The sequence below is a fragment of the Oryctolagus cuniculus genome, chromosome 18 (assembly GCF_051225735.1).
Source record: "Oryctolagus cuniculus isolate XC-2025 breed Fujian yellow rabbit chromosome 18, ASM5122573v1, whole genome shotgun sequence".
Taxonomy (NCBI): Eukaryota; Metazoa; Chordata; class Mammalia; order Lagomorpha; family Leporidae; genus Oryctolagus; species Oryctolagus cuniculus.
The window spans coordinates 3138460-3163734 of record NC_142884.1 but is presented as its reverse complement, the minus strand read 5'-3'; the positions used below and the strand labels follow the sequence as shown (position 1 = coordinate 3163734).

General features: G+C 50.1%; 2 protein-coding genes across 12 annotated transcripts in view; one reads left to right on the top strand and one right to left on the bottom strand.

The window, feature by feature from the left end:
* The window catches only part of NLRP9 (NLR family pyrin domain containing 9), a 72276-nt gene extending 57763 nt beyond the window's left edge, over positions 1–14513 (bottom strand). For 2 of the 3 annotated variants that reach the window (XM_089319711.1, XM_089319713.1), the window contains exon 1: positions 14362–14513. Coding sequence is in view for 1 of the 3 variants with exons in the window: in XM_089319712.1 (XP_089175838.1) it covers positions 14362–14473 (112 nt within the window). In the remaining 2 variants the exon portion in view is untranslated. The remainder of the gene's footprint in view (positions 1–14361) is intronic. The other variant, XM_089319712.1, reaches the window with a different exon arrangement.
* A 4080-nt stretch (positions 14514–18593) lies between these two features.
* On the top strand, positions 18594–24712 carry RFPL4AL1 (ret finger protein like 4A like 1). Of its 9 annotated transcripts, XM_089320551.1 has the most exons (6): positions 18661–18750; positions 19726–19785; positions 20252–20328; positions 20516–20637; positions 21861–22155; positions 24118–24712. In XM_089320551.1, exons 5-6 carry the CDS (start codon positions 21870–21872, stop codon positions 24645–24647), a joined length of 816 nt encoding a protein of 271 aa, XP_089176677.1. In that variant the 5' UTR covers positions 18661–18750; positions 19726–19785; positions 20252–20328; positions 20516–20637; positions 21861–21869; the 3' UTR covers positions 24648–24712. The 9 variants fall into 9 exon arrangements, with proteins under 9 accessions (XP_089176674.1, XP_089176673.1, XP_089176672.1 ...); XM_089320548.1 differs by lacking the exon at positions 19726–19785 and having other exon boundaries at positions 18594–18750; XM_089320552.1 differs by lacking the exon at positions 20516–20637 and having other exon boundaries at positions 21865–22155.
* The last annotated feature ends 563 nt before the right edge of the window (positions 24713–25275 follow it).

Genomic DNA, 25275 nt, shown 5'->3' with positions numbered 1-25275 from the left:
GCTCAGAGCAGGACAGCCCAGAGCAGAGCCAGATCACTGTGACTCATCGTGTTCAGGTGACATCATGCACCAAGAAGCAGCGAAGACTTCAGGTCAGTGGGTCCTCGTCTGAGGAGCAAAGTAGGAGCCGGAAACCGGCTTCCGGGAGCTGAAGTGACCAAACGCTCAGGTGACTTTTCCAACTAGCTGCTTTAAGGAAACTCAGTAAACTTCAAGAAAAACCCTGAGATACTATTTAATGTTCTAATAAATGACAGAGATGGAAGTAATTAAACAAAATACAGAGAAATGCTTCACTGGAAAGCATCCTAAGCATAATACAAATGAAGCAGAAATTATCAATAGGATACAGCCAACAAAACAGTGAGTCCAAGACAGGCTATTCTAAAATATACAGTTGGAGGAGAAAACAGAATTAGGAGGAATGAAGAAAATCTTTGGGGCATTTGGAACAGCATGGAAAGAAAACATCTCAGTTATTGGGCAATCAAGTGAGTCTTAAGAATGCCAAAGGTGGGGGCCGGTGCTGTAGCAAAGTGGGTAAAGCCACCAACTGCAGTGCTGGCATCCCATATGGGCACTGGTTCTAATCCCGGCTGCTCCACTTCCCATCCAGCTCTCTGCCATGGCCTGGGAAAGAAGAAGGTGGTCCAAGTCCTTGGGCCTCCTGGCTCCTGATCAGTGCAGCTCCAGCTGTTGCAGCCATTCGGGGAGTGAACCAGTGGATGGAAGACCTCTCTCTGTGTAACTCTGACTTTCAACTAGGTAAGTCTTTTAAAATAAGAATGCCAAAGGAGCAGAAAGCACAAAGATGACAGAAAACTTCCCAAACCTAGAGAAACAGTCGATTATCCATATGCAGGAGATCAAAGTTCAGAAGTCATTCAACCCAGTGATTTCTACTCCAGGAAATACTATAGTCAAACTTCCAAGTGTAAGGGTGAAGAGGATTTTCAAAGCTACAAGAGCAGAGACACAAATAACTCATGAAGGGGTCCCAATTCATGTGACGGCAGACTGCTCAGCAGAACCCTCACATTCCCGAAGGACTGGGACGAGACTCGCAAGTCATGAAGCAAAAACAATGCCAGCCATGAACAGTACACCCAGCCAATGCATCCTTCAGGCATGAGGGAGAGTGGACATTCACCAAAAAAGCTGAGAGAATTCATCACTGCAGTCTAAAGAGTTCTTGAAACTAAAAGTGATGCTAATGAGGCAGTCAACTCACTGGTACAATGTTGAAACAGGTGACACAGAAGGAGGTAAAGTACAACCACCAAAATTCAAAAATGTGGGGAGCAACGGAACAAGATGGCCACTGGCAAGTGTCAGTTACTCAGGAATGGCTTCGAAATCTACCTGGCAACAGGCTGTGACTGGATGGCTTTGGAGCCCGCCTGGCAACAGGCTGTGATTCGTTAGGGCATAGACTGCCCTTTGACTGGATTGGCTGCCTTGGCTATATAAGCTGCTATACCAACTGAAATAAACGAGTCTGCGGGCTGCTCGCCTCTGGCCTGCTTTCACCCGACTCCCGGGGTCTGTGTGGCAACTCCGTGCCTCTTGCCCCCACCACGCTCCTACTCTCAGGAACGAATCCACCTCAACATCTGGCACCAACATGACAGAGAAGGACAGCATGTCATACTCGGCAAGGTCCCCCCCGGATTTCGGCAAGTAGGCCCCTCGATATTTTGTGTGCTGTTTGGTTCTGTGAGGGCGAGCACAGAACCCCCTCCTATGCCCCTTTCCTTGTCCTCGGTCTAAGTGACCCCAGGTTAGGCACACACCACCCAGAAACCTAATGCCACGTCTTGGCTCCTCCTTTTACTTTTGGTTTGCCTGGTGAATTCACATAAGGGACTGATCATCCCATAATTCTGAACCAAGTCATCTTCCCTCACTCGAGAGAGGTGATGCTCTGGAGACACCGTGTAGGCATATGGCCTTGACCTAACGAGTCAGGGAAGTCCCCCACTAAGCTCAGGACATGCTTACGATCTGATACACCACCATCTGTCCGTCTAACGTAGGGAACCCTTGCAGAATGCCATCAGCCACTGAGGTGCTAGGAATTTGCTTTCTTACGGCAGCAGTGCTGTGCGTGTCTTTCCTTTGGCTAGAGTTGGTGTGGCATGCCGCTCTTAAGTGCTCAAACATGGGAAAGATACCCCCCTCTCAGAAGTGCACGCAGATTACTGAGCAGTCAATCTGTGAGTGATAAGAGCCTGACACTCCAGGTCCCTGCCTCACAGACAACAGTTGATGACTTAGGGAGAGAGAACTCCGACAGTGAAAATGACATGACAGCAGACAGCGCAGCAATGCCTGGTTAGCCACCTCCAAATACCTGTGGGATGAACTTAGATGACCTCAAGGCAATAACCCATGCGAGGTCATCCCATCCGCACCCAGTGAGGATCCCCACATTTGTGGCGGTTCACAGGCACCCCAGGCTCTCATGGCAGCCACTAGACCCCATCCCACCCACACCTTTGCTGTTAATATAGGAGCGGATGCAGAATTCAGGCCCTGGATTCCAATGCCCATAAATGACCTTACTATGCTAAAAAAAAGGCTTCAAGGGTCGGGCCCCGACTCTCCCTACTTTGAACAAGTGCTCACACAATGGGCAGCAACCCTTCAGACTCATTTTGACTGGGTTACACTGCTCAAAGTGTGTTTGTTGAGACCACAGTTCTTACAGTGGAAAGCCTCCTATGAGAAAGAGGCTGAAACCATGGTGAGGACTAATGCTGCCTGTGGAATAGCAGTAACCTTTGATATGCTTACAAGCCATGGCACTTACATATATCCTCAAGAACAGGCCCACATTGGAGTAGTTGCCTACTTTGATCAGGTCAGAGATTTGGCACTTAAAGCCTTAAATATAAATCCTCCTGATTATAGTCAGCTCTTTAGAAACCTAGTTTGAGGCCCAGGCAAATAGTTCCCCGATTTCCTTGCCAGACTCTTGGAGGCAGTAGAGAAAAGACTTCTGCCTGGCCCTGATCAAGACAATTTGGTCAAACAATTAGCTTGGGAAGGTGCTACCAAAGAGGCAAAAGCAGCAATCGCCCCAGTCCGTAATGAAGACATTTCTGAATGGATAGTAGCCACAAAGGAGGTAAACCCTGCTGATACACCCATACAGGCCCTGACTGCAGCCATTAACAAACTGAACACAAAGAAGTCTAATGACCCTCCAGTTTGTTGGGGATGCCAGGAAACGGGACACCTATGGCGAAACTGCCCAAACGCTGACAGACGGGGCAAGCCCAAAACGCTGTGTCCCAGATGTAAAAAAGGCTTTCATTGGGCAAAAGATTGCAAGACCAAACCTTTAAACTCCCAGTGGGGCGGCCCTCAGCCCAGCAAGTAAGAGGGAGTCCCACCACCATTAACTGGTCGATGCCTATCTTCAATCTGAGGCTGAAATTGACCCTATATTTAGATGACATTGCCTCTGTGGGTTTAACTGATACAGGAGTAGATGCCACTGTCTTAAAAGCTAGGGATGCACCAGCGCCGCGGCTCAATAGGCTAATCCTCTGCCTGCGGCACTGGCACCCCGGGTTCTAGTCCCGGTCAGGGTGCCGGGTTCTGTCCTGGTTGCTCCTCTTCCAGGCCAGCTCTCTGCTGTGGCCTGGGAGTGCAGTGGAGGATGGCCCAAGTGCTTGGGCTCTGCACCCGCAAGAGAGACCAGGAGAAGCACCTGGCTCCTGGCTTTGGATCAGCGCAGTGCGCTGGCCGCAGCAGCCATTGCGGGGGTGTGTGTGTGTGTGAACCAACGGAAAAAGGAAGACCTTTCTCTCTCACTGTCCACTCTGCCTGTCAAAAAATTAAAAAAAAAAAAAAGCTAGGGAGGCAAGAAAAATGCAATATTGGAAGACAGCACCCGGGCCAGAGGATTATAATTGGCTGATCAGGTCATCACGCCTGTAACATGGTGAGATGACAATGGAGATACAGGAACCATCTTTCCACTAATTGCTGAGGTTTCCCTGACCTTATGGGGGAGAGATGTGCTCTCACAAATGCAAGCGGTCTTTACTACGGATCACAAATCTCCACAAGCCAGCAGCTTTAATGGAGAGCCTACGAGTAAGATTCACCCCCAATTCTAGGGGCCACTGCTCACCTCATACAGAAGCCAGGCCCAATCCCCATTGAGTGGGAAAACACAGGAAACATCTGGGTAGAGCAGTGGCCAATGTTACAACCCAAACTTGGCATCCTTAGAGAGTTGGTGCAGGAACAATTGGAAAAGGGACACATAGAGCCCTCCACTAGCCCTCACAACACACCCATTTTTGTGATACCAGAGAAACAGGGAAAATATAGGCTTCTACAGGACTTGAGAGCCATCAACAAAATCATAAAAAAAGATGGGAACATTCCAGGCTGGCATTCCCCATCCAGGGGCCATTCCTAATGGATACCACGTAGTTACCATTGATATCAAAGATTGCTTCTTTTCCATTCCCATCACAGAGCAGGATAAGGCTTACTTTGCCTTTACAGTCTGGGGGCCCAATTTCCAGCTCCCTGAAAAAAGATTCCAGTGGACAGTATCCCACAAGGCAGGAAAAATAGCCCAGCCATTTGCCAAAGATACGTTTCCCATGCGACCAGCACACTTAAAGATCAGTGCTTGGTCATACACTATATGGATGATATCTTACTTGCTCATAAGAATGCGGCACTCGGAAGGCCTAAGTGAGACAGTAAGAAATTTACAATTCCTGGGTTTGTCTATTGCCACAGAAAAGGTACAACATTTTCTTCCCTTTCAATTCTTGGGTTATCAAATCTCCTCCCATATATCTTCAATGGGCCCAAACCTGAAAGTCAAGCATAAATACTCACTTAATGAACTTCAGCAACTATGTGGCCTAATCAGTTGGCTGAAGCCCTTCCTTCCCCTAACACCTGCAGAGCTTAGACCACTATTCTGTTTACTAAGGGGAACAGCCCTTCTTCAAAAATCACATCGACACCTGCAGCCAAATCCACTATAGAAAAGATCAACACCCAGTTGTCAAATTTAAAAACCTTTAGATATGACCCTCATGTGCCTCTATTTGCCATAACCATATTCTACCCTCAAGGCCCCCTTAGGAGTTATGTGACAACAACATGGACCACTTTTTTGGGTGCATAGCCTGGAGTGAGTGTTGTAAAATAGTTAATTTAAGTCCCATCATAAGGATGGCATCTACTTTGTTAAGATATTATGCCAATAAGATATTTAACACAGAGCCAGATATAGTGGTCCTGCCACTATCACAATTAGAACTGTCGACCTTGATGCAGACTAGCACGCTCTTTCAAACTTCAATGACAAATTTCCCAGGACAGGTTGACAATAACCTGCCAGTGGACAGGCTACTCCAGATGTTACAAACCTGAGAAATAGCCTATCCAAAATATGCTTTCCCTGCTAATCAACCATGGCACCGTGTGTGTTTACGGATGCCAACAAGTCACTGATTGGAGCAGTGATAAGATCTATGTAGAACCCCACGGGGGATCAGCACAGTTTAGAGAAATAAGGGCAACAGTCAAGGTTCTACTCCTTAACCAGGATGGGCCGGTAAATATTTTCAGACAGCAAATATTCAGTACAGGTAGCAAAGACGATCCCTTTTGCAGTCTTTAACCCGACCAATAAGCCAACTGACCAGATGTTCACAACACTTAAAGAGCTAACTGAGAACAGAAAACACCCATGGTATATCTCACATGTAAGATCACATACTGGGTTACCTGGCTTTATTTGCCAAGGCAACAGAGAGGTTGATCGTCTTATCTCCTGCAATACGGCTTCCATTGGACACCTAGAACAAGCCCGTATTCTACACCAAAAATTTCATGTGTCAGCAAGACTGCTTTTCCCAGAGCTAACAATGAGCCAGTGCAAACACCTAGTGCACTCTTGCAAGAATTGCACACTCCTCGCCCCGTTAGGCCCACTGCAACAGGCAGGAGTTGAACCTGCAAGGCCTTGCTCCTAATAAGCTATGGTGAAGAACCAAAGTGACTCCATTTTTAAACAATAAAAAAAAGCAGCCTCCGTTTCCCATAGCAGACCTGGGTTCTCGTAAAAGCAGGCATTCAGGCATTCCAGAGACATCAAAGCTTACCAGGGACAGCTAGCTCGGCAGACCAAGGACAGCACAGTAGAGATTGCTGAACAAAGTAACTCCCGGTGCCCAGAGATCCTGTGCTGTGAGCCCCGCTGTAACTCCCTGTACCCAGAGCTCCCGTGCTGTGAGCCCCCCCGTGACTCCCTGTGCCCAGAGCTCCCATGCTGTGAGCCCCCCTGTGACTCCCTGCACCCAAAGCTTCCATGCTGTATGTAATTCTTTTTTCCTGCTGATGTAGCCCTTTTTTCCTTTAAAAACTCTCCCTAACAAAGACCGGGGCCTCACTCCTTCCTCTGTGGTGCCGGTTGGTTGGATGGGGTCCCTGTTGCGGCTTGTACTCCCAAATAAACCTTGCTTTTGCAGTTCGGTGTGATCGACTCTCTGGGGGTCTCTGCGGGGATCTAACGATCTGGGCACAACATACTTTTTGGTGCCCAACAATGGCAAGTGGACATCACCCACATTAATGCCTTTGGTAAACTTAAGTTTGTCCATGTGGTGGTAGATACTTATTCAAAGGCTGTATTTGCAACAGCCCAATCCAGAGAAAAGGCTAGTAATGTGATAAAGGTGGTTAAGTCAGCCATGCTGGTCCTTGGTGTCCCCTGGACAATAAAGACTGATAACAGGCCAGCATATACATCACAGGAATTTAATTCCTTCCTGAAATCCTGGAACATACAGCCTGCCACAGGTATCCCATAGAACCCACAGGGACAGGCAATCATTGAAAGAACTCATAGGACGATTAAAGATCTCTTACAAAGACAGAAAAACAATCATATGCCCTCAGACCCACAGCTTGCTTAGACTGAGGTCCTTTTCACTATCAATTTTCTTACTTTTGATTCCCAAGGGATCAGCCCAGCTTATAAACACTGGGGATGCTTTCCATCCCAGATCCCGGCCCCTGTTGTTAGGTGGAAAGACCCCTGACAGGAGCATGGAGGGGACCACACCCTCTGCTAACCAAGGGCCGAGGAAATGCTGTGTCTTTCCAGGGAATGTGGGACAGCCCGTTTGGGTACCAGCCAGAAACATCAAGCCTGCAACTGACAGCCAACCAGAACCAGCTGAACAAGACAGAGTCCACCTTGTTAGCAGACGCACCTGCCCTGTCATCCTACCCTGAGAAACTGCCCATAGCTATACCTGTTACTGTTTTATACCCCACTAGCTCTGGTCAGCCACTCTAATGGCCCACAGCCTGTGTGCGGTCATGCCATTCCTGATGGCCATTATTCCTCATTCCTACCCCCATCTGAGCAAGCACTCCTGTGGTCTCCCGTTTTGAGCGCTGGTTAGTCAATGATGGGTAAGATCTCCTGGAGGACAACCTAAGACAGGCACAGCTGTGTACAGAGACTGCATGGAAACAGGGTCAACAATGGTATGGCCAAGAATCATGCCTCCCGTTCCCATTGGGAAATGTGGTGGAATGAGAAGGCCATGCCAAGATGGCCACTGGCAAGCGAGCATCAGCTACTCAGGAATGGCTTTGAATCCCACCTGGCAACGGAGCCTGCCTGGCAACAGGCTGTGATTGGATGGCTTTGAATCCCACCTGGCAACAGAGCCTGCCTGGCAACAGGCTGTGATTGGATGGCTTTGAAACCCCACCTGGCAATGGAGCCTGCCTGGCAACAGGCTGTGATTGGTTGGGGCATAGACCGCCCCTTGACCGGATTGGCTGTCTTGGCTATATAAGCTGCTGTAGCAACTGAAACAAACGAGTCTGCAGGCTGCTCGCCTCAGGCCTGCTTTCACCTGACTCCCGGGGTCTGTGTGGTGACTCTGCGCCTCTTGCCCCCACCACACTCCTCCTCCCAGAATCGAATCCACAGCAACACAAGTATAGAGTTCTTTATTAGCATTTATCTTTTTATCTTTATAATCAATGCTGTTATTTCAAAATTTCTTATAGCCAAAACTTTTTTTGCAAGCATGATGGTTATCACACAGCAAATACCTTTATCAGATTTACCAAAAAACAAGGAATCAAAGTACACCATTAAAGAAAATCCCTTAAGCACAAAAGATTTTAAAGAACCACAGTAAAAACACAGGTATCAAAGCAGCAGTAGCGAGAGTGTACCTGCCAGTAACTACAAACGGAGTAATTCTCTAATTAAACTACAGTTACCGAATGAAGAATCAAAACCCAACCATGCTGCTGAGAAGAAATTTTTCACCTAAGGACACACACGGACTTAAATGAAAGCGTGAGACAGGATACTCCACGTAAATGGGACTTAAGAAAACAGAAGTAGCCCACTTCTATCAGATGACACAGATTTTACATCAAAAGCAACAAGAGGAGACAAGCAAGGTCACTGTATACTGATTAAGGGTTCAGCCCAGCAAAAGGGCAAAACAATTGCTAATACATGCACCCAATATCCTAACACTGAAACACATACAGCAAATATCAGACCTAAAGGGGGAGAGACTTCAATAAAGAGAAATTTAACACCCATTTTCAGAACCTGACATCATCCAATCCACAAACAGCAGAGCTAAATTGCACCCTAGAATAACTGGATGTAACCATTCATCCAACAGTTGTGGAATATACACTATTCTCAACAGCACATGAAACACTCCAGGGGAGAGTAAACACTGGGACACAGAACAAGCATCAAACTTAAAGACTAAATCTTATTAAGTGTATTTTCTGATCACAGTGCAGTAGCGAAAACTGTGGCAACTACATAAGTATATGAAAATTAAGCAACTTACTCCTGAACAAACAATGGACCAAGGAAGAAACCAAAGAAGAAACTGAAAAAAAAATCTTGAAACCAATGACAATGGAGACGCAATGTACCAAAACCTATGGGACACAGCAAAAGGAACAGTAAGAGGGAAGCTTACAGCGATCAATGCCTGCACCAACAAGCAGGCACTGTTGGTGCATCTCAAGGAACTGGAAGAACAAGAACCAAAAAGAGCCTGAGCAGAAGCCAAGAGAATTCAGAACACAAATGACATGGAAGCTAAAACAAAGATGAAAAAAAAAAAAATCAATGAAACATGGAGCATGTTCTTTGAAGACAAATTAAAACACGTAGACTAAGGAAAGGTGAGCTTCAAGTACAAGTGCATGAGCCGTGCCTGTTCACAGCGTGCTAAGCCGCCACACACGATGTCTGTGCCCCATACTGGAGGCCCAGCTGGAATCCCGGATGCTCTGCTTCTGGCCCAGCACCTCGCTGAGGTCTCAGGTGGTGGCTTGATGACTTGAGTCCCTGTCACCCACGTGGGAGAACTGGGTGGAGCCCTGGCAGTCATGGGTAACTGGGCAGTGACCCAGAAGATGGAAATTTTTTTTTAACAGATTATTTGAGAGGTAGAGTTACGGACAGTGAGATGGAGAGACAGAGAGAAAGGTCTTCCTTTCGTTGGTTCACTCAGATGGCCGCAATGGCCAGAGCTACACGGACCGGAAGCCAGGAGCTTCTTCCAGGTCTCCCAGATGGGTGCAGGGGCCCAAGGACATGGGCCATCTTCTACTGCTTTCCCAGGCCACAGCAGAGAGCTGGATCAGAAGTGGAGCAGCCGGGTCTCGAACCAGCACCCATATGGGATGCTGGCACTGCAGGCAGAGGATTAACCTACTACACCACGGGGCCAGCCCCCTAGATGGAAGATCTTTCTCTCACTCTGCCTTTCAAATAAATTTTTTTTTTTTATTTTTGACAGGCAGAGTGGACAGTGAGAGAGAGAGACAGAGAGAGAAAGGTCTTCCTTTGCCGTTGGTTCACCCTCCAATGGCCGCCGCTGCAGCCGGCGCACCGTGCTGATCCGATGGCAGGAGCCAGGATCCAGGTGCTTTTCCTGGTCTCCCATGGGGTGCAGGGCCCAAGCACCTGGGCCATCCTCCACTGCACTCCCTGGCCACAGCAGAGAGCTGGCCTGGAAGAGGGGCAACCGGGACAGAATCCAGCGCCCCGACCGGGACTAGAACCCGGTGTGCCGGCGCCGCAAGGTGGAGGATTAGCCTATTGAGCCACGGCGCCGGCCTTCAAATAAATGTTTTAAAAATACATAACATCAGAGATGAAAACTTTGCAGAGATGGCAACCGACATTACAGAACTAAAAAGGATTGTTAGAGCTTACTATGCACAACTATATGGCAACAAATTTGATAACCCAGAGGAAATGGGCCAATTCTTGGACACACATCCCTGACCAAGAATGAATTACGAATAATACCACTTAAACTGATCCAAATAATAATATTGAATCCACAATGGAAAGTCTCCCATCAGAACAAAGCCCAGGACCAGATGGCTTCACTGCTCAATACTACCAAAGACTTATTAATAATTAAGATTTTATTTATTCAAAAGTCAGTTACACAGAGAGAAGAGAAGCAGAGAGAAAGAGGTCTCCCATCTGCTGGTTCACTCCCAAATTGGCCACAACAGCCGGAGCTGAGCCGATCCAAAGCCAGGAGCTTCTTCCAGGTCTCCCACATGGGTGCAGGGGCCCAAGGACTTGGGCAATTTCTACTGCTTTCCCAGGCCACTGCAGAGAGTGGGATCAGAAGTGGAGCAGCCAGGTCTCAAACCGGTGGCCATATGGGATGCTGGAGCTTCAGGCCAGGGCGTTAACCCACTGAGCCACAGCATCAGCCCCAATACTAACCAACATTTAAAGAATTAACACCAATTCCTCTTAAACTACTCTAAAAAAACAGAAGAGGGAATTCTTCCAAACTCATTCTATGAGGCCAGCATTACCTTGACGCCAAAAATCAATGCAACAACAGAAAGAGCTGTAAGACTGTATCTCTGATGAAGATGGATGCAAAAATCCTCAACCACGTGCTAATGAGTTGAATCCAACAGCACTGTTAAAGATGGCTCACCATGACCAAGCAGGACTCATGCCAGGAATGCAAGGATGGTTCATTGCTTGCTACTCGATAATCATGATACACCCCATCAGTAGCAACGATGCTGCATTAACCTAGATGCCCATCAGCGGGTGAATGGGTAGGAAAAAGTGGTCCGTGTGCACAGTGCAGTTTTAGTCATAAAAAAGAATGAAAATTTGGCATTTGCAACAAAATCGGGAAAATGGAGGCCTTCGTGCTAAATGAGATGAGCCACAGAAAGGCAAGACCACATGTTCTCTCCAATGGGGAGAGAACATGAGTTTTACTATGGTTTATAAAGTGTAGACACCACAGAATTTGGTACGTAGACATTTATTAATGTCTTCCCCGAATTACACTCCTCACATATTAAGCCATTCTTATTTTCTGATCTTTGTCTGCAATTCCACACTGTGTGCTGTTAGCATATCCACCCTGCTTACTTTGTGTTTGGAAAGAAATTCTCGAAGCACAAAGTGGAATGGTTTCCAGAGGCTGGAGGGAGGGAGGAATGGGAGTAATTGCTTTACTGGGTGCAGAGTTTGGCTTTTACCAGGTGAGAGGCATTCTGGAGATGAATGGTCGCGATCGTTTCGCAGTAAGATATTTAATGCTACTGGACGGTACACTTAAACCGGTAAACACGGTAAGTTTTTATGTTATGTGTATTTTACTACAGGAAAAGTGGAAAAAGTGACATACCATTTGGTTAATGAAAAAAGAGTTCCCAGTGTGCATACGAAACACACACTTGTGTTCTGTAAAGGTAAAGCAGTTTAACGCCAAATCAAGTCTGTCCATCTCACTTGAACACACATGGGGCATTTTCTATCCTTGACGCTGTTAGGCACAAAGTTACCAGGGAAACAGGCATTCTAAGTCCAAAATCATTGCTTCAGTGGATAATTGCAACACTATAAAGGAATAGGAAGTCACATTATCACAATAAAGCACAATTATGAACTCAAAGGGTAAATCAGTAAACATTTCTCATGTACATTTTAATATAATTCACGTAAGAAAACTCACTTATTTAGAAATGGACAGCCTTGAATAAAGGAATTTAGCTGGCTGTTAAATATATGAAAAAGTTTTAGGAACTCACTTTTCCATGTTTGAATATACAATATGTGGAAGATATCGTTTCCATTACAATAGATGGAGAAATAGTGTTAACGCGGTGGTAGAACCAAGTTCACAGAGGGAGAGCTGGCAAACCATGAAAACAGAAGCCTTTCTCAGCCCTTCGATTTACTTCCTGGCAGTCCTTCCCAGGTGGCAGGTGCATACATCTCCAGAGGTTTGCACGCACAAATGACCACTGCAGGGCTTGAATATTTCAAAGGCAAAAATCTGATGAACGATAAGGCAACAGTTAAGCCATGGGTCAGCTGTCTGATACACTCACTGGACCACAGACTCAATGTTGAGTGGATCCACGGGGACTCCCGCCTGGTCAGAGATCAGCCCTCCTGAGACCAGGGAGAGTCTCGTTCACCCTAGTAGATGCCCTTCGTGGGCCACCGAGCTCCCCATCAGCAGGAGTAAGGAGGGCTCCGGACACTGCTGCCCTCTCCCCCATACTGCAGGCTCACCGTGGCTACCTGATGAGTGGGGCTGACGGCCTGGGGCCGGTGTGCACTTTGTGCGTGCCTGTAACCCAAGCATCCCACAACGTGCGTGTTCTACTGCACCAACAGCCTTCCCCAACTGTTTCAGTCAGTTTTGTCCCCTTATCTGCTCTCCCCCAACAGCTGAGGTCTTGGGAAAAGAATCTACCATCCTCAACGAAACTTCACGGGTCACAGAACGGAGCTACGCTGTGAACTGCAGCAGCCCGAATGCGCACTGGGGACGGAGGGGTCAATGGAGTGTGGGCTATCTGACCACGAGATAGGTATCGAAACCCCGACATACGCCTCTCCTGGACGAACTCTGAAAACATGATGCCGGGTGGAGTGACAGACGCACGGGAAGACAAATGTATGATTTCCCTTAGAACAACCAACCCACAGACAGCCAACAGCAGACCTGGCGCGGGGGAGCCAGGTGTCACTGCTTCGTGGTGTTCGGGAGAGCGCACGCACCTGGAATGGAAGTGGATGGCGGTGGTGACCGCACAGCAACGCGAACTGACCGTGGGCCTTAGAAGTGGTTAACACGGCCGATTCGGAGTCGTGTTTGGCCACAATCCGAAAAAGCCTCAGGTGTCCTAGCTTCTGCAAGCCTTCCTCTCTCCGTCCTGCTCCAGCTGAAGCCTTCCCTGAAGGCACCCGTCTCTCAGGCTGCCCATCTCATCGGCCCCATCCGCCAGGCTGCAGGGCCCAGAAGCGGGCGACAGCCTCACAGACACCAGCACCTGACTCTTAGCAGCCAGACTTCAGGCCCGTGGTGTCGTCATCTACAGTCCTGCCACCACCGGCCTCATGCCATGCTCATACGAAGCAGAGGCCCCTCACCCTGAGCACAGAATCAGGACGCCCTCGAAGTTCTGGGGCGCAAAGATTACTTTATAGCAAGCCAATCAATCAGTGAAATCATTATGGCCTTGAGTTTCAAACTTAACTCCCTCCATTTGCCTTCTCCTTTTGTAACCTCTCATTGCCACAGATTTGCTTTTTACCCATCTCGCCAGGTTGCATAAATCACAGCCAGACCCCAGAGATGCACCAGGTCTGAAAACAAACCTAGGATGCCAGGTATTTTCATGACTTCTCCTTAGTTCTCCAACACCCAAGGCCCTCCATTCTCTATGTCTCCAGCTAAATCTTGTAAGTTTTGCTTTTATATCTGTAAAATATTTCAATACGTAAAACTACAAAGAGCTCAAGGCTGGCATCCCATAAGGGCGCCAGTTCGAGTCCCGGCTGCTCCACTTCTGATCCAGCTCTCGGCTGTGGCCTGGGAAAGCACTGGAAGATGGCCCAAGTCCTTGGGCCCTGCACCTGTGTGGGAGACCTGGAAGAAGCTCCTGGCTCCTGGCTTTGGCCTGGCCCAGCTCTGGCCTTTGCAGCCATTTGAGTGAACCAGAGGATGGAAGACCTCTCTCTCTCTCTAACTCTGCCTCTCAAAATAAAGAAAAGCTCAGGAGCCCGGGTCCCTCCTGCAGGAGTGACCTCTGCTCACGGATTCAGTGCCGCAAGCGCAGGTTTCACGGCGGGAGCGCGGGGTGGGTGGTCCGCATGCAAATCCCGGTGGCCTCTCCAGCGTGTCCTCGACAGGGCAGCCGCAAGACCGGGTCCCGGAACCCTCCTGCCGCCGCCTTTAGGCTCCCCAGACCCTGCCCAACCACGGAACCCAGAAAAGGAGAAGCGAGCATCCTCACCCAGCCCGGCGCCTGGTCCTCCTGGCCGGTCTTCATCAGGGGCCAGCTGTGGAGGCCTCGGGAAGAGTCCGCGCCTGCCCTCTGATTGGCCGCGGAAGCGCTGCCTCCCCATTGGTGGTCACCACTCCGCGGTGATGCGGGACAGGTGTGGGTGGGTGTTGGGTCCCAGGTGTGAAAGATCTTCCTCCAGGCATTGTTGGGAACCCAGGCGGCTGGGTGTCTCCACGGTGTTACTAACACACTCCTCCATAGCACCACATGCATCACAATGTACTATATAGAGTTCAAACCTCAGGATCTCCTGCAACCTGCCACCAGTGAGGGCTCATCGCAGGGCAAATGAGTCCCTTCATCTTTGCAATTTGTAGAGCAGCCCTTCAGAAAGGAGCGTCCCACATCAGAACTCCCAGACTTTTCTTGCATGGCCCTGGGGGTCACAGGGGCAGAATTCAGAGCTGGGAGGTGTCTTAGCACCTTAGGTTATCCTCAGGGTGGAACCTGTGCGACCTTGGCCCCACCACCTTTTCTAATGCTGATTGAATGCTAATGAGGTGGCAGCCCTACTGCTAGGGGCCTTTCGTGGGAGATCTGATCTGCTTTTCTCTCTTGTTTCTCAGCTGAGGAATACCAGAGCAATACTCTTAGTAGCCACGTTCCCATGAAGGCTAGAGTATCGGCATTGAACTGGCAAAAAATTTTCATTAACAGTCATACATATTTACACTTGCCATTGTCACCTTTTACTATATGTACGTGTGTATGGTATGTAAATGTGTATTCTGCTTAGTGAAATACGCCAGGCCCCCATAAGGCAAGGATCCTGTTTTCCCTGATCTGTGGTAACTAACGGAGCACGAGACGGTGATGCATGCGAGCGGAATGGACACTGAGGTTCACTTGTTTACAGTTCTTGTCTCACTGTTCAGGAACAGTGCTTTTTCTTCCATTTGTGGAATTCTTCACTTAGTGGAGGGTTCAGTTTATGATTATAAAATAAAGTTTGTCAGCGAAAAAATGAAAAGAAAACATAAGAAAGGAAGGAGGGGCCGGCGCTGTGGCACAGCGGGTGAAGCCGTGCCTGCAATGCCAGCATCCCATAGGGACGCCTGTTCATACGAGTCCTGGCTGCTCCACTCCAATCCAGCTCTCTGCTGTGGCCTGGGGAAGCAGAAGACGGCCCAAGTCCTTGGGCTCCTGCACCCACTGGGAGACCTGGAAGAAGCTCCTGGCTCCTGGCTTTGGATCAGGGCAGCTCCCACCGTTGCAGCCATCTGGGGGGCGAACCAGCAGATGGAAGACCTCTCTCTCTCTCTCTCTCTCTCTCTCCCCCTCTCTCCCCCTCCCCCCTCCCCCTCCCCCTCTCTCCCTCTCTCTGCTCTATGTAACTCCACCTTTCAAAGAAATAAATTAATTTAAAAAAGGAGGGTGGAGGGAGGGTAGGGTGGAAGTATCCCTGTGCTCCTGAGTCTGTATAGATGAAGGACATGAAATGTGTTCACCTTATATAAATAATTAAAAATCACACACACATGGCCACAGCAGCCAACACTCCCCATCTTTGACTTTATTATTGGAGGCAGGAGCCTCTTGTGTTTCTTCACACAGCAAGCATCAGGTCATCGTGAACTATAGCTTCCCACTGGGCTGCGTAACACTCAAACTCTCCCTTCACTCACTCTGGGTTTACACCCATTAACCCATTATCCACATTCCCTCAACTCCCCCGCCCCTCACAAACTCTTCGGCACTCAGAGTAGTTTTAGCTTCCACACGTGCGGGAGAACACGTGGTACTTGTCTTTCTGCGTCTGGCTTATTTCACTTAACATGGTATCCTTTAGTTCCATCGGTTTGGCCTAACAGTCCTCGGATGTGGGCGGCATTATCGTGCCCATTGCGAAGATACCTGAGGTCGTCAGGATGGACAATGGAGCCGAGCACATTCCCACGTGGCCACTCAAATTCTCACTGCTCCACTGCACCGCCTCCCCGTGGAGACTGAGGGTTAGAGACACGAGTGTTGGGTCAGTGAGCAGGTGTGGCTTAGTTTTAGCGACTGAGACGGAGCAGAGAGACGTAATGAAACTTTCCACTCCAAGATCCGGGTCACCATAAAACACAGACACGGTCCATCAGTATTCCAACTTGACTTTCTCCCTCCCACTCAGTGCTGGGCCACAGCTCACACATTAGAGGATTTGTGTCTTGACCGCTTAAAAAAATGTCCTGCTAGCTGCCCCCAGGTGTGTGATAGGAGGCTGAAGGTCATTAAGGAATCGAGTTGGAGCACCTGGCTTCAGGCCAGCTCATCTGTGGTCAAGCCTCTGGACGTCACTTCATGCTCCTGTGAGAAACGGATGGGATGATGGCCAGGGTGGAGGTAGTTGTGGAAACTACGGTGCTAGTGATGATGGTGGTGATGGTAATGGCAATGGTGATAGTGATGGCAGACATGGTGATGGAGACGGTGGTGGTGGTGGTGGTGGTGGTGAAGGACTGTGGGTGGTTATGGTGTGTAGTACTAGAGAGGTGTGGCTGAAGAATTCAGCAGAGATAAACCTGCAGGCAACAAGACACTCTCAACACAGGGATTGAACAATCGGGAATTTATTTTGATCAAACAAAGTTCAGAAGAAAACAACGCCACATCGCGGTAACACCAGCTCCCAAAATTTCACAGCTGGGGAACGGGGAGGTCCTGGCTGGTGAGGTTACAAAGTCCCTGCCTCCCTAGTTCCCTTAGATACCCTGAGCCCAGGCGGCCCTCACGCAGGAGTCCTTGCGCGACCTCTTAGGGCGTGCTTTCCTCCAGGGGCTGAAGGAACACCTGTCCTTGATCCGCATCTTGAGCCAAAACAGGGCTTGTTTTTCCTGCAAGGGAAACAGCACTTACAGCCCCAGGCTGCCAAGTTAGTCTTTAGAGAGAAGTCCCTAGAGGGACAGGACCTGGACTTCTTTAATATTAACCCTTCATAGCGATGGTGACGACGATGGAGGTGATGATGATGGTGGTGGTGGTGGTGGTATACTCTGCTCGGTTTAAGTGCGAAGTTTGAATTTCACCACCAAGAAGTATTCGAAATGAGCCCTACTCATTTCAGAGGGATCAATAACGCGTCCTGGTACTTTACTTACTTATTTATCCATTTACTTTAGAGGTAGAACAACAGACATATCTGTTGAGGGCAGGAATTTGGAAGAAAGAGTTTCCCATATTCCTATGCCTTCTGCACTTGCCCCTTGTATCTGTGCCCCCATCTCTTCCTTGACAGTAATGGTGTCATGGTAACCGACAGATCCACCTGCCTGGCCAGCTGCCCACAACACTCTGCTTGGCTCTGTTTGGCTCTGGGCCACTTTTGTTTGTAAACCCAGATGAGCAACTGGGGGCCATGGCTGGGTGTGATTGTGGATGGACGTGGACACGGATGCGGTTTAAGCCTCTGCCTGTGGGGCCGGCTTCCCATATGGGTGCCGGTCTGAGTGCTGGCTGCTCCACTTCTAATCCAGCTCCCCACGAACGCTCCTAGGAAAAGCAGCAGAAGATGGTCCAAGTGCTTGGGGCCCTGCATCCCCGTGGGGGACCCAGAAGGAGCCCCTGGCTCTTTAGCCTGGCCCAGCCTCAGCTGTTGCAGCCATTTGGAGGATGAACCAGCAAATGGAAAAACTCCCTCTCTCTGTAACCCTGCTTTTCAAATCAATCAATAAATATAACTAAATAAATAGAAATAAATCAAAATAAAGAAATGACACTCTGAAGATACACTCATTTCCCTTTTTGGTATAAAAATCTTAGGCTTGCCCAGCACCATGACTCACTAGGCTAATCCTCTGCCTGTGGCACCAGTACCCCGGGTTCTAGTCCCGTTTGGGGCGCCGGTTCTGTCCCGGTTGCTCCTCTTCCAGGCCAGCTCTCTGCTGTGGCCCGGAAAGGCAGTGGAGGATGGCCCAGGTCCTTGGGCCCTGCACCCGCATGGGAGACCAGGAGGAGGTGCCTGGCTCCTGGCTTCGGATCGGCGCTGCACCGGTGGTGGTGGCCATTTTGGGGGTGAACCATCGGAAGGAAGACCTTTCTCTAATTCTGCCTGTCAAAAAAAAAAAAAAAAAAAGAAAGAAAGAAAGAAAGAAAGAAAGAAAGAAAGAAAGAAAGAAAGAAAGAAAGAAAGAAAGAAAGAAAGAAAGAAAGAAAAACTCTTAGGCCAACAGCAAAATGACTCACACTGGATTTGAATGAAGTCTGATTGGATTAGGGAGGCTGCAGGGTGTGGCGGAAGGGGAGGGGAGGCCTCTCCAATAAAAGGCCCTGCCTGGGAGGCCAACTTGGAGTAGAGCAGAGCGTGGCTGTGCTGTCCGGGACGCGCTGGAGGCAGAGAGAGCTGAGCGGGGCCAGGTGAGTGCAACCGTAGGGGATTTCTTTTTATTTCTCAAACTGGCACCGAAGGCAGATGCGGGAGAGCGAGCACATAGAACTCAGCTCTTTAATCCTCAATACTGGAGAATTGATCCTCTTTGTTCTCTTAAACGGGACCCAAACCTTGCAGACTTTATGTGATGTGTTTAGTCACTGATTTATTCAGGTTCTGCTATATATATATATATATTTTTCTAATATTTATCTTATTTGAAAGGCAGTTGCAGAGAGGGAGGGAGAGATCTCCATCTTCCATCTGCTGGTTCACTCCCCAAATGGCCACAGCTGTGCCGAACGAAAGCCAGGAGCCAGGAGCTTCTTCTGGGCCTCCCTCATGGGTGCAGGGACCCAAGAGCTGCGTCAGAGGTGGAACAGCCAGGACTCGAACTGGCGCCCATATGGCAGCGGGCACTGCAGGCAGCAGTTTTACTTTCTACGCTGTAGCACTGGCCCCTGCTATGGGTTTAAAATGTATATACAGGGACCGGTGCTGTGGCGCAGTGGGTTAAAGCCCTGGCCTGAAGCACCAGCATCCCATGTGGGCGCCGGTTCTAGTCCCGGCTACTCCTCTTCAGATCTGCTCTCTGCTGTGGCCTGGGAAAGAAGTAGAAGATGGCCCATGCGCTCGCATGTGAGACCGGGAGAAGCTCCTGGCTTTGGATCAGCTCAGCTCTGGCCATTGTGGCCATTAGGGGAGTGAACCAGTGGATGAAAGACCTCTCTGTCTCTACCTCTTTCTGTAACTCTTTCAAATAAATAAAATAAAAAAGTTATATATAATTTGAAAGGCAGAGTGACAGAGGGAGAAGGGAGAAGAGAGATCTTTCATCCACTGGTTCACTCCCCTAATGGCCACAATGGCCCAGGCCCAGACAGGGGACTGCACCTCCATCCAGGTCTTGCACACGGGTGGTGGAGGCCCCAGGACTGGACTGCCTTGTGCTGCCTTCCCAGGCTCGCTGTCCGGGAGCCGGCTCAGAGGTGGAGCAGTGGGACCAGCGCTGCTGCTGCGAGGTGGGAGGGGGCACCGCGGGCAGTGCTTCGTTTGCTGATCTGCTAGTTGTGGTGTTCCCCACCCTGCCCCGTTCCTGGCGTGAGACCTTGGGCTTGTCTTTGCCTGCTCACCTGACCTCGCAGAGCCCCCGAGGTTCATCCTCTGTGTTGCAAATGCAAGACTTCGCCCGGTTTGGGGAGACTGCTGCTCCTTCACGCAGGCCATTTGCATGGGCACGTAACACGCATGTGTGCGCACACGGCACAGTTACAGGGCCCCTTCTACCGCCACGGACATGGGCTGTCTCCACGTCTTGCCATACAGTGCTGCCTGCAACGTGGGAGGGAGGGCGGCCGTCTCATCCAGACGCCGCCTTGGCTTCTCCCTGTGTGCAGAGCTGGGGTCAGAGGGCAGAGCTGTTAACTTTTGGGGATCCTCCAACCCGTTCTCTGCACGGTGCGGTACCATTTGTGTTTCTATCGACAGCACACGAGGGTCCCCGTCTCCCCGCATCCACACCAGCGCCTCTGACCGTTCACCTTGTTGACACCAGCACCCGACAGGTACGAGCTGATGTTTCACTGTGGGTCTGGTTTGCTTGTCCCTGGGGAGGAGTGGAACTGAGCCCCGTCTCAAGAATGTGGCCATGTGTGTGTGTTCCTCAGGGATACCTATGCATGTCCTTCGCCCATTTTTAAAAGTGAAGTAGATGTTTTTGCTATTGAGGTGGTTTTTTTTTTTTTTTGACAGGCAGAGTGGACAGTGAGAGAGACAGAGAAAGGTCTTCCTTTGCCGTTGGTTCACCCTCCAATGGCCGCCACAGCCGGCGCACTGCAGCCAGCACACCGCACTGATCCAATGGCAGGAGCCAGGTGCTTCTCCTGGTCTCCCATGGGGTGCAGGACCCAAGCACTTGGGCCATCCTCCACTGCACTCCCTGGCCACAGCAGAGAGCTGGCCTGGAAGAGGGGCAACTGGGACAGAATCCGGCACCCCGACCGGGACTAGAACCCGGTGTGCCGGCGCCGCAAGGCAGAGGATTAGCCTAGTGAGCCGTGGCACCGGCCCTATTGAGTTTTATGAGTCCCTTTTATTATGGTGTTTGGATATCAACATCTTATTAGACAAATTCTTTACAATTACTTTCTCCCATTCCAAAGGTTGCCTTTTCGTTGTTGGTTCTTCGGCTGCGCAGTTTCTTTGTAGTTTTATTTATTCTCATTCTCCTGAAAGGTAGAGAGGGAGAAGGAGCAAGGGAGGGAAGGAGGGGAGGAGAGAGCGCTTCCATCCACTGGCTCATTCTGCAAATCCCTGCGGTAGCCAGGGCTGGGCCACTGTGAAGCCAGGTGCCTGCATTACCCCTGGGTCTCCTATGTGAGTGCCGAGGATCTAAGTCCTTGAGCCACCATCTGCTGTCCCCCAGGTACTGCCTTTGGAAGCTGGATCGGAAGGGGAGGAGCCAGGGCTCCCATCTAGGGACTCCTCCATGGGAGGAGGGCACCCAGTGCCTGCCCTGCACACGCTTTGCAGTTTCACGCGGCCCCACTTGCTTCTGTTGCCTTTGTCTCAGCGTCCCATCATGCCTGGGCTCTCCCCACGTCCAAGTTCAACAGCTGGGGTGATTCAGGGTCCCTGAATCTAGACCAGTGCTGGGCAACAGGAACACAGGGTGACCCACGTGTGTAATTATCAGTGTCTGTAGCAGCCACCTAAAGTGAAACGAGTCAGTTTAAAGAACAGTCATTTCAGCAGTAATCCATTTTTAAATGCTGTAAGGGAGACGGTTATTTTTCGCCTTAAATCTTCAAATTGAGCGCACTCTACACTCAGATCACATCTCCACTCAGAAGCCACATTTCAGATCCTCTGTACTAGAGCCATATTGGACAGCCCAGTCCCATGGCCTTGTACCGCTGTATCTCAAAGCCATATGCACACCGACGTCTTTTAAAAAAAAATCGGGAGTCTGGGGCTGTGAGCTGTTGATCTGTGCTTAGGTGGTGTCTTCAATACCTGGTACAAGTGATTGCGAGCATTAGGCCCACGCCATCTCTTAGTCACTCAACTTGGACGCTAACACACCTGTCTTCCCTAGGCAGTGGCCATGGCTGAACACTTTAAAGAGAAATGTAGATGTCCTATCTGCTCCGGTCACCTCCAAAAACCCGTGTATCTGAAGTGTGGTTACACCTGCTGCCTGCGCTGCACCGACTCCCTGCAGAGGGAGCCCGACGGGGAGGGTCTCCTGTGCCCTGGCTGCTCTGTGGTCTCTCGGAAGCAGGACATCAAGTCTGCGTTCCAGCTGAGGGACCTGGTGGACGCCGTCAAGGAGCTGGAGCCCCATCTGAGCGCCGTGCTGTACATGAACCCCAGGATGCTCAAGTTCCAAGGTAAGTCTCTGCCATCGGAGCCACGCAGGGCTCCGCAAAGGCAGTGCGCGACCCCTGTGGTCAAGGGAGACTCTGTGCCTGAACTTCTTATACCTCCTACAGAAGCAACTGTTCTCAACTGAGAATGGAAACAACCACCGAGAAAGGTCGTCTCTCCTGTTGAGGAACAGTGTTTTGTGTCCTGTTCTTTTGAAATCCTATTTGTTGAACTCTTTACTTTGTGTAGGGCTAGTCTTATGACTATAAAGGAGGCTGGAAATGGATCTTTGTAAAAATTCAGAGTGGGAGTAGCAGAGTGAGGAGAAAGAAGGATAGGGTGAGAAGCCGCACTATTTTCCTAAATCCGTGTACACAAAATACATGAAATTTGTATAACTTTAAGAAAAGAAAATGAAATTTAAAATATTTCTAGCTCAGAAAAAAGTAGACCATTTAAGCCATGTACTAGACTCTTATACCAAATGTCAGAGCCAATGGCACTTAGTCAGTAGTCATTTTTTGAGCTACATGAAAATGAGATTTTAGATCTAAGAATATTCTTACGTAAAATGTTAAATCACTTTTCCATGATTCCCCTTTGTGTTTACATTCCATTTTGAAATGACACAGATGCACAACCTTGAGGGTCTATACATGCAGACCCCGGTGCTGTGGCCCCCGGCTTTCCTGAGAAACTGGATTTCTGACCTTCAGTCGCCAGTGCTGCTGGTTCGTGAGCCACACACAGCAGTGACAGCTGGCAGCTGTCGCGACCCGGGAACCCGCTGTGTGGGAAGCCCCAGACACGCTGACCATAGTGAGCGGGGCAAGGCTGGGGCAGCTGCCCGGGGCTGTCTGTGGTCAGCTCCTGTGGCCCGGTCCAGGTTCCAGGCCTTAGCCCCGAGGTGTGCACGTGCCTCTCTGAGCCAGAACAGGAGACGCAGTGCCTGAGTCTGTATCGCACTGAGTTACCCGCGAGCTGAGCTGCACAGGTGCAGCGTGGTCAGGACCCAGACCAGACGGCCGGGTTCCTGAACCAGGCCCCCGGAGTGTCCTGGCTCACTGCTCCCTGACCTGGTCATGGAATCGGGGCCAGGCGTGCTCTGCTGGGCGTTCACTCTGCAGTGTCAGTGGGGAGAGACGCGTCTGTTCCATAGCACCTGGGTTGGAATGGCGACTCTGTCCAGATGCCTTCTGGCTTGTCAGCTCTGTAGGAAGACTGAGTGTGGCCTCTGAGCCGAGTCACCAGGGAGCCGAGGAAAGGCACTGGCCCCGAGATTCCTTGTAGAGGTGCCCACGGGCTCCAGACACGGGCACGTGCCACAGAGCACCCCACGCCCCCGCCCTGACAGCTGGGCTGGTTGGAGATGGCGCCACACGCCACAGCCACTCTCCTGCAGGTCACCTGCCCCTCAGCACTGCCTCGTGCCAGCTCTGGAGCAGCGGCTGCCCTGACGCCCAACGCACCTGCACCCGGGCCGGGGCGTCCTTCCCTCTGAGTTTCCCAGAGCTCACCTCACCCCTGGACTTCTGCAGTCTCTCTCCATCTTTTTATAGCACAGGAGAGCAAACCCTGCCCTGTGACTCCCTAGGCAACAGGACGCAAGGGCAAGGGGACAAAGTGGAAGCAAACTGGGACGTCCACCACTGATCTGCACCCAGGAACGCTTCATCATTCCATTGAGCGGATGCCTGTATCCTCTCAGAATTGTGATGTGTCATAATCTTGAAAGTAAACAGTCTTCCTGTTTTGTGCTTCAAGAGAAAAATCTTTAAGTGATCCAATAATTTAAAGCAAGAAGCAGCCTGTGGGAATCAGACTTGCAGCAGCCACAGCTCCTCATTCTCTGTATGAGATGGGATGCAGCGAGGGCCCGGGAGGCTTCCCTGGGGAGATGCTCAGGGCAGAGAAGCCGAGGGGGAGGGGTGCGTTGTGAAGAGTGTAGAACGCGTCGGCTGAACTTCCGGTTTTCCTCTCCGCAGTGGATGTGACCTTGGACGAGGACACAGCCCACAACTGCCTGGTCGTCTCTAAGAACCGGAAGACCGTCCACTGTGGGTTCTCCCCACTGACTCGGAGGGAGCGTCCCGAGAGATTCGACTACGCATTGTGCGTCCTGGGCTCCCCGGGGTTCACTTCTGGACGCCATTACTGGGAGGTGGACGTGGGCAGCAGCAGAGAATGGGACGTGGGGGTCTGCAGAGAGTTGGCTAACCGCAAGGGGCCCGTAGAGCTGTCTTCAGAACACGGCTTCTGGACCCTGAGTGTGAGAGACGACGACGTGTTCTGTGCCAGCACCGTGCCTTTGACTCACCTGTTTCTGGAGCCCAGGTTAACCCGAGTGGGGGTTTTTGTGGACCTGGATACTGGGATGGTTTCCTTCTGTAACGTGGCCGACGGAGCCCATCTCTTCACGTTCAGCAAAATCTCTGTCCAAGAGCCTCTGCGCCCATTCTTTGCTCCGGCAGACATTGCCCGCGGTGACAAAGCCTTCCTGCGTGTCATCCCGTGACGAGTCCAGACTTCTAATTCACTGACTTATCCTGGCCAAGATAAATAAACGTTGTCTACCAAGCCTTCGCTAGGAAATTATTATTGAAATGTAGACCCAATGCTGGGGTTTTATGATCATTTAAAAAGATCTATTTTATTTATTTGAAAGGGAGAGTTATAGGGAGGGAGGGAGAGGGATCTTCCGTCTGCAGGTTCACTCCCCAAATGGCCAAAACGGCCAGGCTGAAGCGAGGAGCCAGAAGCTTCTTCCAGGTCTCCCACATGGGTGCAGGGGGCCAAGCACTTGGGCCATCCTCTGCTGCCTCCCTGGGCCATGACCATGGAGCTGGATTGGAAGTAGAACAGCTGGGACTTGAACCTGTGCCACTGTGGGCAGCTGGCGTCACAGGCAGTGGCTTTAGCTGCTACGCCGTAGTGCTGTCCCTCTGACACTGTTGTGTGCTCCTAACGAAGTTAGGAACTCTTACGCTTGGTGCATGTATGGTACAACACTACAGCAGAAAATAGAAGTCAGTCTAGGAAACAGGAACATGATTATATTGAAAAGGAAAAATTAAATCTAAAGCATTCTAAGTATCATTGGATTAACGCAAAATCCCTTTATGTTAATCGGGTATAGGCGCAGG